We start from the raw sequence: 13,678 nt of genomic DNA on the forward strand, positions 1-13,678 counted from the left end.
CGCAGACCTTTTAAGTTAGCTGGTTCCACTGAATGCGCATGCAGTTGGTTAACATGTAACCTTTTGAATCGATCGATCGATCTGTCGATGATTGCTTAACAATGCCTGCGGCTAGCCTAGCTTCTACCGGTTAACTCAAATATCGCTGAGATGCCAAAAGGATATTGTACTTTGGTACTCTAAACGACATTGGCTAGCTTTGTCTCACTGTACTCTCGTTGGCAGAATGCTTGTGCTCGACAGGGGCCTCCTTCGAGGTGGTATGTGTATAAAATGAGCGCCGCCAATGTCAATTGGTATCAGGATGGATTTTGTGAAACAGCCCCAACAATTGTTCTATCGGGATAACCCTATGCCGCACTCAACGTCTATGTCTCATTTTTGCTCCTTGAGTCCTGGAAACATAGAAGAAAACTCTGTCCCGTCGCTACCACCTCCATAAATAACTATCACTAAGACTAGGATTGGATGCCTCTTGGAGCCCTCGACTGCTGAACTATGACAAGTCACGGCTCTGAAGTCTTCATCAGGTAGCCCCTGGACCACGACAAGGTGGACATCCTCCCAGGGGAACGTCACCAACAAACGACCACCATAGATCGAGCAACTAACCCCCTCTCCCCCTTCTCCCCCCTCTTAGAGCTTTGACCCCAGAGCCACTGCCGGGTTCAACTGAACCGCAGCAAGTGGAGACTCTTTAAGAAGTCTTTCACCCTAAGGCGCGTTGGAGTTTCGGATCCCAGAGCCACTGTCAGATTATTCCAATGAATCGCAACAAGTGGGGACTCTTAAGAGATCGTATCCCCGTGAAGCGTTGGCCCCAGAGCCACTGTCAGGATCGACTGAACCGCAACATGTGGAGACTCTTAGGAGGCTTTTGCTGTGGACGCGATACATCCCCTCCCCCTCTCTCTCTTAGAGCTCCGACCCCAGAGCCACTGCCGGGTTCAACTGAACCGCAGCAAGTGGGGACTCTTTAAGAAGTCTTTCACCCTAAGTCGCGTTGGAGCTTCGGATCCCAGAGCCACTGTCGGATTATTCCAATGAATCACAACAAGTGGGGACTCTAAAGAGATCATATCCCCGTGAAGCTTCGACCCCAGAGCCACTGTCGGGATCGACTGAACCGCAACGAGTGGGGACTCTTGAGGGGCTTTTGCTGTGGACGCGATATACCCCCACCCCCACCCCCCCTCTTAGAGCTTCGACCCCAGAGCCACTGCCAGGTTCAACTGAACCACGCCAAGTGGGGATTCTTTAAGAAGTCTTCCCCCTAAGTCGCGTTGGAGCTTTGGATCCCAGAGCCACTGTTGGGTTCAACTGAACCGCAACAAGTGGGGACTCTAAAGAGATCGTATCCCCGTGAAGCTTCGGCCCCAGAGCCACTGTCGGGATCAACTGAACCGCAACAAGTGGGGACTCTAAGGAGGCCTTTGCTGTAAACGCGATACACAAACATCCCCTCGCCCCTCCCCTCGGAGCTTTGACCCCAGAGCCACTGTCGGGTTCGACTGAACTGCGACAAGTGGGGACTCTTAAGAAGTCTCTGCCCCGGAAACAACAAGCAACTATCGCCCTAGATTAAGCAACTACCACACTAGATCGAGCAATGGATGCCTCTTGGAGCCCTCGACTGCTGAACCATGACAAGTCACAGTCCTGAAGTCATCAGGCAGCTCCCGGACCACGACAAGGTGGACATCCTCCCAGGAGATCAAGAACTCAGCAACTTACCTCGAATCCAGTCCCATTTTGTGCTCGCTAGCCTGGCTAGATCTATAAAACTGCAGCTGTGATAGCCTTGCGGCCTACCCCTTAATAAGATCAACTTATAGACCGCCTTGCTACTCACTTTCATTAATTCCTTCTCTTCTCTTGCATTCATACTGTTCCTATCGAATGTTAAGATTGCCACTCGGAATTTCTTGTATTCCATAGCTCTGAACGAGACGTCCACATGTGGGCTTTTTGTCGCTTCGGCGTCCTTCCTAGTAGCTCCGGACTATCTGTAACCTCGGATCAGTGATGTACTAGAGAATAACTATGATAGACTTGCCTAAACCCAAAATTCAGGCCAGATCTTCAGACGTAAGATCGCTGCTTCAAACTAATCAGTAGAGCTTGGATCGCCATACCTTTGCTTTCCTTCCCTTGTTCTGAAGTACCCTTGGAGCAGCTCGCTGGTTCCTCGAGATCTGACTAGTTTTAGGTTCCAAAAGCGACGTCCACATGTGTGTGTTTCACCGATTCCGCACTAATGATGCTAGGAGTGAGGGTTCAAGAAAACGCAATGAAAAGCGATGCTAGCGAGCCAACAGTGGTGCTTACTTAGACTCCGTCTATCATCCCTTTCTCTTACACATAGAGTTCCAGTGGAGGTTCCAGTTGATAACAAAGAACTCGGAGGTTTCAGGTAGCCTAGACAGGCGTCCACATGTGGGTTTTTGGCCAAATGGTGCAAATATAATGATATGCAACTCACTTTCTTCTCTTGTTTCTATACTATTCCAATGGAGTATTGAGGTTGTCACTCGAAATTTCTTGTTTTCCATCGCTCTGAATGAGACGTCCACATGTGAGCTTTTTGCCGCTTCGACACCCTTCCTACCTTCCTAATAACTTCAGACCATCCGTAACCGTCAACGATGTGTTAGAAAATGATAACAACGATGATAGACTTGCCTAAACCCGGATCATCAGACATATAAAGATCGCTGCTCAAATCAGTATCGCTTCATTATTTCTCGGATCGCCTGCTCCTCAAGATCTGACTAGTTCTAGGTACCAACAAAGACGCCCACAAGTGAGTGTTTTACCGATTGTGTATGTACACTGGTGTGAGGGTTTAAGAAAACACAGTGGAAAGTGATGCCAGCGAGCAACGGTGCTGCCAATCCAGCGTCTGTCTATGTTCTCTTTCTTTACCACATAGAGTTCCAGTGGAGGTTCCAGTTGATAACTGAGTTATCGGGGGTTTCAGGCAACTAAGATAGGCGTCCACATGTGAGTTTTTGGCCAAATGCTGCAAATATGTAATGCCAACACATAAGCACTGCAGCAAATACCAAGGCGAGCGCAGATTCGAGGGAGTGCAATGCGGGCAAGCTAGTGCCAGACATAGCATCCGTCAATCACCTCCTTTCAGCGGGCGTTCTAATTGACGCCCGAACGCGTGTCAGTTATTTGACCGAACCCGACCATACGCAGTGTCAACAATGCCAGGAGAATGCAGGTCTGAGAGTGCGATAATAAATGAGCAGTGCCAGATCTAACTTCTGTCTTCTCTTGCATATAGAGTTCCAGTTGAGGTTCCAGTTGATAACCGAGAACTCGGAGGTTTCAGGTGGCCTAGATAGGTGTCCACATGTGAGTTTTTGGCCAAACGCTGCAAATATAACGCCATGTAACTCACTTTTGTTAATTATCCCTTCTCTTTTCTTGTTCGTGTACTGTTCCTATTGGGAATTAAGGTTGTCACTCAATCCTGTTCTAAAGGAAGAGTCATAAGCAGGGAACGGCTTCCCTCAGGGAATTACAATAGAATCCACTTTGGCACCGGCCAGCTTAGGGTATGTCACTACTGTTGACGTATGGTCCCACTCTCTATATGGCTTGAACTGTATTGTCCAATCACGCCCTCGAACTCTTGGCTACGCTTCCTGATTCACTGCGTTTATCTCTCTTGCTGCACCACAAACCCGGACTGCCATGAATCTCAATCGCGATGGCACACATTCTCATTCTTCTTCATTCTGCCCATCCACGTCTGTTACACAAGACTGTTTTCTCTTTCGGACCAAGTAGACGCCCAGGCTTGATGTACAACAACAGTTGTTTCTTCTGTTTTATACCGACCGAACCTGAGTGAACCTCTCTCTCTCGCTTCATTTGTTCTCGATGCTTAAAAATGGTTTCTCGGGTCTGACGTTAACGCCCTCGAAGCCAGGATTGAGCCTGACCCCTCTCCCATTCAGTATCGGAGAAAGCAGTGAATACATGTTCACCGTACTTCAGAGTTTGCGGGGAGTAATGTCAATAAGCCCTCTGGCACGCATTGGGCCTTCAAGATGCCGCGCGGAGGCATGCGATTTGTACACAGAAAGGAGGCTGAGAATACAACTCGATACTTCGTCTATCAACTCTGTCCACCGGGATGGCTCTCAATTCTCTACTTCTTTTCGTACCGCAATCCCGCTTCGCAATGCTGATAGCCTGTGCCTACTATGTACAATGAGTCTTCGTAACCTATCCGCTGCAGATCATCCTTGACACTAGAGCATTCAGGATGAGATTTCAGTCCTAGGAAGAACCCCCCTCAGCTAGGTTTCCAATTTCTCAACTTGAGGGTGTTTCTGTTTTCAGCGTGGCCATATTTTAAAGTTCGAAGCTCTGTCCTTCATCTAGGTTCAACTTGATGATGACGCTTCTGGGCCCGTGACGTACTGGAATAAAACCTGTGTTGACACAAACCATTTGCTTCTGTGGCGGGAGGATATCATTTTGGTCGCATGCGCGTGTACAGTTTGATGATCTAGGCTCTCGGCTCCACCGACATGTTTATCTATGCTCCCAATCTTTTACTGTTATTGTCGAGACACCGGACGCGGCTCTAACTGCCAGTCGAGCAAGGATTGCGCAAACTATTCTCGGGGCCGATCTCTCTACCCATTCATGAAACTGACTGTCAAGTGAAAGTTTTTACACATTGAATTATACAACTACAGAGTGTCGTTCTTCCTGTGGACGGTGAGGTCGTATATTGGTATGAGGACCGCACCAGCAGTACAAGCCATCACTCTCCGGGGTCTACTCACTTGGTCTGATTAACACCATTTCCCTTCAAGATCCACTCTGAAGCTTTCCTAGCTTGTTCCTCCTGTTGTTCCTTCGTCAATTCACTCACAGCGGGGCGTTTCTCAGGCACGTTAAGGCCTGCCTGAACACCTGGACTGTTGGCAATTCTATCGAGCCATTTCTTTCGATGGACTCGTTAGTCGTGAAGGAATGAAGAACGAGACCGTGACGTGAGACGTACAGTGAGGTTAGGGAAATCATCGAGGCTATCGACGCCCGACCATGCCCAGGCTTTGATCCTATTCCAATTTTCAACAATTAGTTAACGCTATTGACTCCTTGAGGATGAGGATGACAAGCAGAGTTGGACGTACCAGGGCCAAACGTTGATATCAGCAATAGAATACTTCCCTTCCCAGATCCAACTAGATAGTCTCGACCTTCACCTTGGGTCAACCTGGCCTCGAGGACGCTATAAAGGCGTTTCGTTTCGGTTATGTAACCTGAGTGGATTGATTTCCCAGAAAAGAGATGGTAGCCTGTTTGCTTTCACGAAGGTGAATGAGAGTGAGGGAGGTGCACATACGGTTTATACCATAGGGGATTTTTTCGGGTGCGTAGCGGTAGAAGTGATTCGCTTGACCTGTTATCGAGCCAGGGGATTTAATTATAACGGAATCTCGACAATCTTCAGACACGACGAGCCTTGCATCGGACCAACACCACCATGCTATATAAACAAATCCAAGAAGTTGCGTCAGACTATAGCGCGTTAACACGTCCGAAAAAATAAACTCACAGCAAAGAATATCCACTGAAGAGCTTCAGATTCCTCATCCGATCCGATCTCAAAACTGATCTTTCTCTCTGGATCCCATCGCTGAACGAGATAAAGAAGTATGGCGGCTGTTTCGAAAACGTTAAAGTGCGATCCGTCTGGGTGGTGGTGGGTCACTGCCGGAATTCGATCATTCGGGTTTATTTGAAGGTACCATGGTTCTTTCTGTTCCAGTTTACTGAAGTCCAGTTTCTAAATGGCGGGGGTATGGGAAGTCGGAGGATGCATTGAGTGCGTGTGATTGGAACGTGAACTTGTGGTGCATACATTGAAATCGTAGCTCAGTCCTCCATCGGGGTACAATTCTTTGAGAGCCTCTGTGAGATGTAAGAGAAAACAGGAAAATCAGCGCTCGCAATCGCCACACAGGCTGGCCCATACGCACCAAGCGCTATGGAGACTTTGTGGCCATTAGGGGTCGGAGCAGTGTAAAGGGTCAAAGTCATTTCTGCTATATAAATGATCCCCAAAGCCGTTCATTGCTCCTCCATTCGACCAGCCCCTTGGAATCTCTTTCACCCTGCACTGCACTTCGAGGCTCCGAATCGCATTCGCTAGGCTCTTGTCTACTCGCTCGATCATGTCGACGCCTTCATTTATCCACCACTATGTGGAGGTGTCGTGCATGACAATAATGGGTCCCTTAGGCTGCCGGGTTTCGTCATCGCTGGTGAGATCAACTTGAAGGGTGAGCCGAGCTGGAACTCATTCCGGAAATCATGCACACGTCGTCGCCGGCAGCGCTCAACTCACCTACTGGTTATGAGTGAATCTGAATTGACGCAGAGGTGGATTCGTTTAAATTTAATGGAGTTCCTCTTCGGCTCTTTTGCAGGGAGCAGTGGATCACAACGACCTAACCCTAGTGGGAGAGGGAGGTTTGATTCAGAGATCTGTCGACGCTTCAATGCGGGAACCCCCCATACCAACTGCCGATACAAGCATGTATGTGACCAGTGCCAAGGAGAGCATCGGCGTATCAACTGTCAACAAAAGGAAGGGAAGAAGTCTGGAAAGGATCAGTGATTGGAGAAGATCGATCAGAGAGCCACGCTATCTGCGAGGATTTGTGTGGGGCAACGAAAAATCGGGCACACCTTCGGTAACGTCTACTATCTTCAGAGAACCATTACCCATAACCCCGAATACCGACTATGACCATGAGTTGGTTACCGAAACTGTCGCCCAAAATGCTCATCTCTTCAAAATAGTGACGCCTATCCGTTCAGATAAGCTTGAGGAACTCTTGATCAATCACCCTAATCGAGCCCTGGTGGAGTCAGTGCTGAAAGGTTTTCGCGAGGGTTTCTGGCCGGGTGCGCAGCCCGAACGTTTGGTCTCACTTCGAGAAGGTTATGATAATCGCCGAGGGAAGAATGAGATGGATGAGGAGAAGCGGGAATTCTTGAGGTCGCAGCGAGATGTGGAAATTTCTTTGGACCGATATTCAATTGCCTTTGGGCCGACCTTACTTCCTAGAATGGTGTCGCAACCGTGCTTCGCAGTCCCGAAGACTGGGTCGTCGAAATTCCGTTTAGTCAACGATCATACGGCTGGAGACTCGTCCTTGAATGCAGCAATACCTCTGGAGGAAGGGTCGTTCAAGCCAGACAATTTACATGATTTGGGGAACCTCTTACTTTCTTTTTTGGAAAAGCATGGTCGATCACCCGTTTGGCTCTTTAAAACTGATGCGAGTTCAGCCTTCAGATTGCTACCTTGTCACCCGAGATGGCAGGCTCGACAAGCGACGATGATTGATGGTCTATACCACATTGATCGTTGTTGCGTCTTCGGGAACCGGGCTTCGGGAGCGATCTGGAGTACCTTTTATGCTTTGGTCCTATGGATTGGCATCGAAGAAAGAAATTTACCTGGACTCTTGCATTATGTGGACTCTGTTTTTTCTTTCAAGCCCTGTGAGGATTTGGAACTTTATGTTCCATATGATTCAACCTACCCGCACAAACAAGTGGAATTACACGACCACGAAGTCATTAAACTAGAAAGGTAAAAGCAAAGCGAACAGCTAGTACGCACGAGAAAGTGAGAAAAAAAAAAAAAAAAAGAAAAGAAAAGAGAGAGAGAAATGAAAAAGGGGCGGCAATGTCGACCAGGGGGTAAAAGCTCAGGCGGCACCAGGGCGGGCGTTGCGCCGACCCCGAGCCCAGGGCCGTCGACCATGAGCGCCCAATTGCCATCTTATAAAACACCGAGCGCAGCCTAGGCAATTGGGTTTATGGGTAGTTCCACAAGAACTAGGACAGTTCACGGGAACATCCACACAGCCTACGCGCCGTAGACTAGGTGTCCCACTATAGACTTGCAGAGTCAGGAGGTTCTACCTCTATCTGTCTTCCCCCCTGACGAGGGCGCAGCCCGAGCAGACAACCGAGCCTGGGACCCCCCCCAAAATCAAATTAAACTAGAGCCCTATGAAACCTACCAATCGCCCGCCTCAGCCCTAACCTCAATACAGTGCCCATGAAACCACAAGTACCACCTCCCTAATGCTCACCCAAATGATGCCCTAACCCACCACTAGCCACCGATCGCAACCGAAGCCTGGCCCGTCACCTAACGGCTACCCAGGCAGCCCCCGGCCACTATTGGCCAAGATGGCCCAGCAGGAAACGCTCTCCCTCACCCCCTTACCCAATCGCCCTGTCCCTTTATAACTACGCCGATCTGCATCTCAACCATATGACTCCCCAACAACCCCTCCAAGAGCATATCCACGACACACCCAAACTGCACCATTAAGCTCGACCTGGTATCCCAAAAAGCGAGTTTCGGATCTCCCAAGCGTTCTGGAGACACCCCCTCTCATACCTCTGCAGCCCCGGCTCCAGTTTCCCCGCGCCCACGATAGGAGTAGGGCCGGGAAACTCCCCCCCCAGCCACAGTGGACGAGATCTCAAGGGTAGTTATGACAATGTACAACACACTGATGAAAACCCTGACCAACAACCTAAGCGCGGAAAAACAAAAAATAAAAATAAAAATAATTACCACCTGCCATCCCGCTGCAATAACCTGTACAACCTGTGTGAACTAACCCATACCACAACCAAATGAGCATTACCTAGGCCACTCCTAAATTGCGTAGTCAATTTGCCCGCTGATTTAAACCAGAATCGCCGCTGCCAAATCTCCACCCTGGCATGGCTACAACATCTGGGCAAGAAACCCGCTACACCCTAATATCTCGTAGAATCACCTTTCCCCTGCTAGAATCAAGGGGCACCACTATCCCCCAGGCCTACCCGTAACACTCTGAACATTTGCCCCCAAAACGCCACTGGTAAATGACCCCCGATGACTAAACAAACCGACCCGACCCTGGCCCACCCCACACACCGAAATTGCCCCCCACCCGGATCCGGGAAAACCCAAACCCCCCCTAACCGCCAATCAAAATTACCGATGCATTCTAGCAGCCAGGAATAAAACAGGTAACTCCGCAGGAACTGTGTCAGTTCCCTCCCCCCCCAACAAGCTCCCCGCTAAACCATGGAGGTAAATATCCCCCCTGTTCACCCCATAACCTCTGACAAGGTCCCAGTCTGAACAGCCATCCGTACCCCTCCATACAACCTTCCAATCCCTGCTGAGGGCTGAGGACGAACAAATGGCAGCAGCCATAACCAATGTGCCACAAAATTTCGCTGTCACTATAGCTGACCGGGATGAGGAGATCACTCACGACTCCAACTCCGACAATACAGACACCTCCCAACCCAGCCCCCTCTTCGGGAAGAACTACCAAGGAAGCGGTAAAAACCAAGACCCTACTCCAGCATCCGAAAATGAAACAAGGAAACATGCAAGATCACCCACTGCCGCAAGACTCCAGGGCCCTTTAAAGGCCCCCCCTGCTTTCTCCCCCTAAAGCGATGAGGCCCCTCCTCACCACCCCCCAGAACTTCAAACCCTCCCTTGTGCCCACCCCCGATGTCTTCGACTTTGAGTCTGGAGGCTCAGCGGCTTTCCTAAAAAATATAAACCCCACCGAATTCCCTCCATCCCGGAGCCCAGCCACAGACGGTGATGGATCCCCCATTGCCACGGACCACCCAACCTTCATGCCAGTACTTGCAGAAAAACCCGATGACGGAAGAGATGACCTCAACTGGCTACCTCTCGGCCCTGGCCTAGCCAACTTTTACGCACACGGCCTCTGCCCAGGTCGCCTCCTTGAAGGAGCAAACCCTGACCGTGCCAAAGCCTGGCTAAAAAAGGCAGGTGCCATTCTAGTCCTACCCCTAGATGCCGCCCACAGCGAAGAAAACACCAGCAACTTCCAGACCAACATGGAAGCTTTCCTCGAAAGAGCATTCCCACACCAAGTAGGAGAAGTGAGCATTATCCCCCCTGTCCCCATTGACCTCAGATGTGGCGGAACCCCCCAATACGCTAAACCATGGGGCTTCTTAATTGATGGCCTGAACCCCCAATTCGCTGACCTCCTCATACGCGAACACTTATGGATATGCAAGACGTTTGGGTTCATCGCTATCGGCACTAGATTCAAGCCTTCTTCCTTCATGATTTCAATTGTAGGAATGGGCAACAGGTTGAAGGATGCGAACAACATTAAAGACGCTGTCAAGCAAACTATCACCAAATCACCAAGCCCCTTCCGAACATTCCTAGAGGAGGCAAGCATGACAACTGACCAAATAAAGGAAATTGTAGACAGCGTCAGAGTAATCCCAAGAGGATATGCCCCCAACGGAAAGGAATATAACGAAAACACCGAGGAAAAAAGAAGGCCAACCTCGGACAAATCGGTAACCATGTGGGAGCTGCATATAGACCCTCCCTTCAAGACCCTCAAGGAGGCACGAGAAACCGCACATGACCAATGGTCCCATATTTTCAAAATGGCCTCGTTCATAAGTGAGAGAACCCAAGCCGGACACGCCTTCAACAGACAAAGAGTCTGTAACACCTGTAAAGCCTCCGACCACTTATTCCACTGCTGCCCGATCCACTCTCACTCTGCCTGGAATCAACGGTACCCCAAACAAGATGCCGACATGGAAGCAGATACCGACGGCAATGCGATCCCCTCCAGCTCTAGTGGAGGTCCATTCCCCTCCCTCCCTCGACACCTGCCTTATTCAAACTTCCAACGTGGAAGAGGACGTGGCCGTCCCCCCACCCAATATGGCTCACGATTCCTCTCCTTCGTCCCTCCAAAATACAACTTTGACTGATATGCACCTTAAAAGGATTTCACCCCGAACCGTGGACAAATGGCAAAATAAATTAGATAACCAAAAGAGCCTCGCTCACATCATGTAGTTACTCTGCCCTGTCCTGTAAATACTTCCCTCACAAACACTATGATTCAATTGAAAACCCTAACTAACCCATAACCTCCCCTCCTCCCCACACCCTACTGAGCCCACACTTACTGAGCCCATGGGCGACAGGAAAGCCCAGTAGCTTGATCCCAAAATGCCCGAAAACACCCCGAACCCCGGCTGGCAATCGGATTGGGAAACACCAAAATGCCTGTAAAAAGATCAACCCCCCAAAGCCCAATCACACGGTGAATACCCAAGACCACAGCCCCCGGTGCCCAGAGGGCAGAGAATTTATACCGTTTTATCAAAACCCAATGATGGTCACCAGGGATCGGAAAACGGACCAAAAACCCCAGCCCCACATATACCACTCCACCTAAGAGGCGGAAGACCCCCAATGACCCCAAATGGCCACCTCTCCATTGCGGCCCTCAACATTAGAGGAGCCAACAGTCCACAGACTAAACAAAAATGGAACCTTATCACAAATAAAATGAAGAAGGATAAGATCGCTGTGATGTGCGTATCAGAAACCCACGTCGACTCACCCCAAGAAGACCTACTAGCCAACCAGTACAACAATGAATTCCACATCATCCACTCCTTCGACCTGACCCACACCAGAGCCGCCGGCATTGCAATTATCATCAATAAAAGCATCATAAAAAAGAAGCCAATGGAATCGACCAACCTTATCCCTGGACGAGCCATCCTCACCATGATCGAATGGCCACCTGGCAACGAGATCACACTATTAACAATATATGCCCCGAACACTAGAGGGGCAGGTACTGAGAATGCCGCATTCTGGCAGAAACTAGGTGAACTCACAGAAAACATCCAGGTTGACATTGCCCTGGGTGACTTCAACGTTGTCGAAGAAGCAATTGACCGTTCCCCCCAACACGAAGATGCGAATGCCGCAGTAGTGGCCCTAAAAGAACTCCTCTACCTCCACGACCTAAAAGACGGATGGCGCCAAGCCAACCCGGCACCTGCAAAAAACTACACCTTCGGACACTGTACAGGAACTCATATGTCACGAATTGACAGGATCTATGCCACAAATGAAATAATAAATAAATCACTCACCTGGAGTATCAAAAACCCAGGCATCCCAACGGCTGACCACCAGCTGATCTCAATAGACATACATGATCCCCGCGCACCACACATTGGAAAGGCAGATGGGCAATCCCAAACTACCTAGTAAATGACCATGAATTCCTGAAAGGAGCCGAAGATCTTGGGAATGAAGCACTGGACAAAACCAACCAACTCACCGCACTAAATACCCCCGGAGTTCAAGACTGCTTCCTCCACTTCACCCAATCCATTATAGCGTTAGCACGCAAACTCGCCAAAACCAAGTCAGGCAAGCTAAACTCAACTCTTATCCGTCTGGAGAAACGCAGAAACAAAGCTGTCCGGAAACTGAGCTCCCCCCAAACAGCGCGCCAGTTAGAGGAAACCCAATACCAGATCATGACGCTAACTGAAAGGATCCAGGAGGTGGAAAGAACCCGGCATAGGAATAATAAGACCACAGCCAATACAAACAAGCGCCTCTTCGCTGAATCAATAAACAAATACTGGTGCAGGTGGGGGAAAAATAAAAGGCCACGTGACACTATATCCGAACTTCGAATCCCCCACTCTGACCCTCCCCGCTACACCTCCAACTCCTCAGAAATGGCTAAGATTGCCGCAGAACACTACAACGCCGTGCAATCAAGAGACCTCAACTTAATCCCCCCCTCAGAAAGAGAACCCTGCATCACCGAATGCCTCTCATCTATCACAACCACACCTGCAACACAAACTGCTCCCATGGCTTCCGGTATCAGCTACAACGAAACCCTAACTGCCCTAAGACAGTCCCCAAACGGTAAAGCCCCCGGCCTCAACGGCATCCCAACTGAACTTTACAAGAAACTCCACGAAAGATGGGCAGCAGAGGCAGATGGCCATGTAGATATAGTTCAACTCCTCCATAATGTAATTAGTGACATCGAAATGCGAGGTGTTTCCTCCCCACAGTTCACTGCTGGCTGGCTGTGCCCTTTATATAAAAAGAAAGACAAACGAGAAATCGAAAATTACAGACCAATCACTGTACTAAATGCTGAATACAAAATCATGACAACAGCACTCATGAACAAAATAGTGCCAATCGCCCCTAACCTCATAAATAAATGCCAGGCTGCCTTCATAAAAGGCAGAAGCATCCACGATCAGATTGACCTAGTCAACCGCATGATAGACCTGTGCGAAATCATCAGTCAAGATGGTGCAATAGTTGCCCTAGACCAAGAAAAAGCATACGACAGGATCCGTCACGACTACCTCTGGTGCACACTGGAAGCCACCGGGATCCCACCACCCACCATAAACTCCATAAAGGCCCTCTACTCCAACCCTGGTACCAGAGTGATCCTGAATGGCGAAATCAGTGATGAATTCTTAATAGACCGAGGAGTACGTCAAGGCGACCCACTGTCATGCCTCCTCTTCAACATAGCTATTGAACCCCTATCTGCTATGCTGAGAGAATCCGGTAAAATACAAGGCCTTGAAATCAAAACACCAGTACTCACACAAAAAGTCATTGTCTCCCTATTTGCCGACGACGCTGCGGTCTACCTCTCAAAAAACGACGATGTAACTAACCTATTCAACATCCTTGACACCTGGTGTACCGCCTCAGGAGCTAAATTCAACCAAGGAAAAT

At 49.4% G+C, this 13,678-nt stretch overlaps 3 protein-coding genes across 3 annotated transcripts; all 3 read right to left on the reverse strand.

The window, feature by feature from the left end:
• Positions 1 to 1,257: 1,257 nt before the first annotated feature.
• On the reverse strand, positions 1,258 to 2,231 carry EI90DRAFT_3020420 (uncharacterized protein; the record flags this gene model as incomplete). Its single annotated transcript, XM_039057503.1, has 4 exons — positions 1,258 to 1,546; positions 1,735 to 1,808; positions 1,853 to 2,002; positions 2,136 to 2,231. The coding sequence occupies 4 exons, from the start codon at positions 2,229 to 2,231 to the stop codon at positions 1,258 to 1,260; spliced, it is 609 nt and encodes a 202-aa protein (XP_038910490.1).
• A 2,679-nt stretch (positions 2,232 to 4,910) lies between these two features.
• Positions 4,911 to 6,193, reverse strand: EI90DRAFT_2590713 (uncharacterized protein). The gene is made up of 7 exons (XM_039053279.1): positions 6,018 to 6,193; positions 5,900 to 5,949; positions 5,594 to 5,824; positions 5,500 to 5,524; positions 5,381 to 5,437; positions 5,036 to 5,333; positions 4,911 to 4,975 (listed from the first exon to the last, which is right to left on the reverse strand). Exons 1-6 carry the CDS (start codon positions 6,076 to 6,078, stop codon positions 5,113 to 5,115), a joined length of 645 nt encoding a protein of 214 aa, XP_038910491.1. The 5' UTR covers positions 6,079 to 6,193; the 3' UTR covers positions 4,911 to 4,975; positions 5,036 to 5,112.
• Positions 6,194 to 7,985: 1,792 nt separating this feature from the next.
• Positions 7,986 to 9,458, reverse strand: EI90DRAFT_3253109 (uncharacterized protein; the record flags this gene model as incomplete). Its single annotated transcript, XM_039066585.1, has 6 exons — positions 7,986 to 8,402; positions 8,465 to 8,548; positions 8,581 to 8,603; positions 8,718 to 8,800; positions 8,993 to 9,138; positions 9,339 to 9,458. The coding sequence occupies 6 exons, from the start codon at positions 9,456 to 9,458 to the stop codon at positions 8,328 to 8,330; spliced, it is 531 nt and encodes a 176-aa protein (XP_038910492.1). The 3' UTR covers positions 7,986 to 8,327.
• Between the last annotated feature and the right edge of the window lie 4,220 nt (positions 9,459 to 13,678).

Source organism: Cantharellus anzutake (genome assembly GCF_015039405.1).
Source record: "Cantharellus anzutake strain C23 chromosome Unknown EI90scaffold_81, whole genome shotgun sequence".
Taxonomy (NCBI): domain Eukaryota; kingdom Fungi; phylum Basidiomycota; class Agaricomycetes; order Cantharellales; family Hydnaceae; genus Cantharellus; species Cantharellus anzutake.

Coding starts and splice junctions, on each gene's coding strand:
- EI90DRAFT_2590713 (XM_039053279.1), bottom strand. CDS start 6,078: ATGACTTTGACCCTTTACACTGCTCCGACCCCTAATGGCCACAAAGTC. Junction 5,525..5,593: donor TTCAGTGGATATTCTTTGCT/GTGAGTTTATTT, acceptor TTGTTTATATAG/CATGGTGGTGTTGGTCCGAT. Junction 5,334..5,380: donor AATCCCCTATGGTATAAACC/GTATGTGCACCT, acceptor GAAAGCAAACAG/GCTACCATCTCTTTTCTGGG.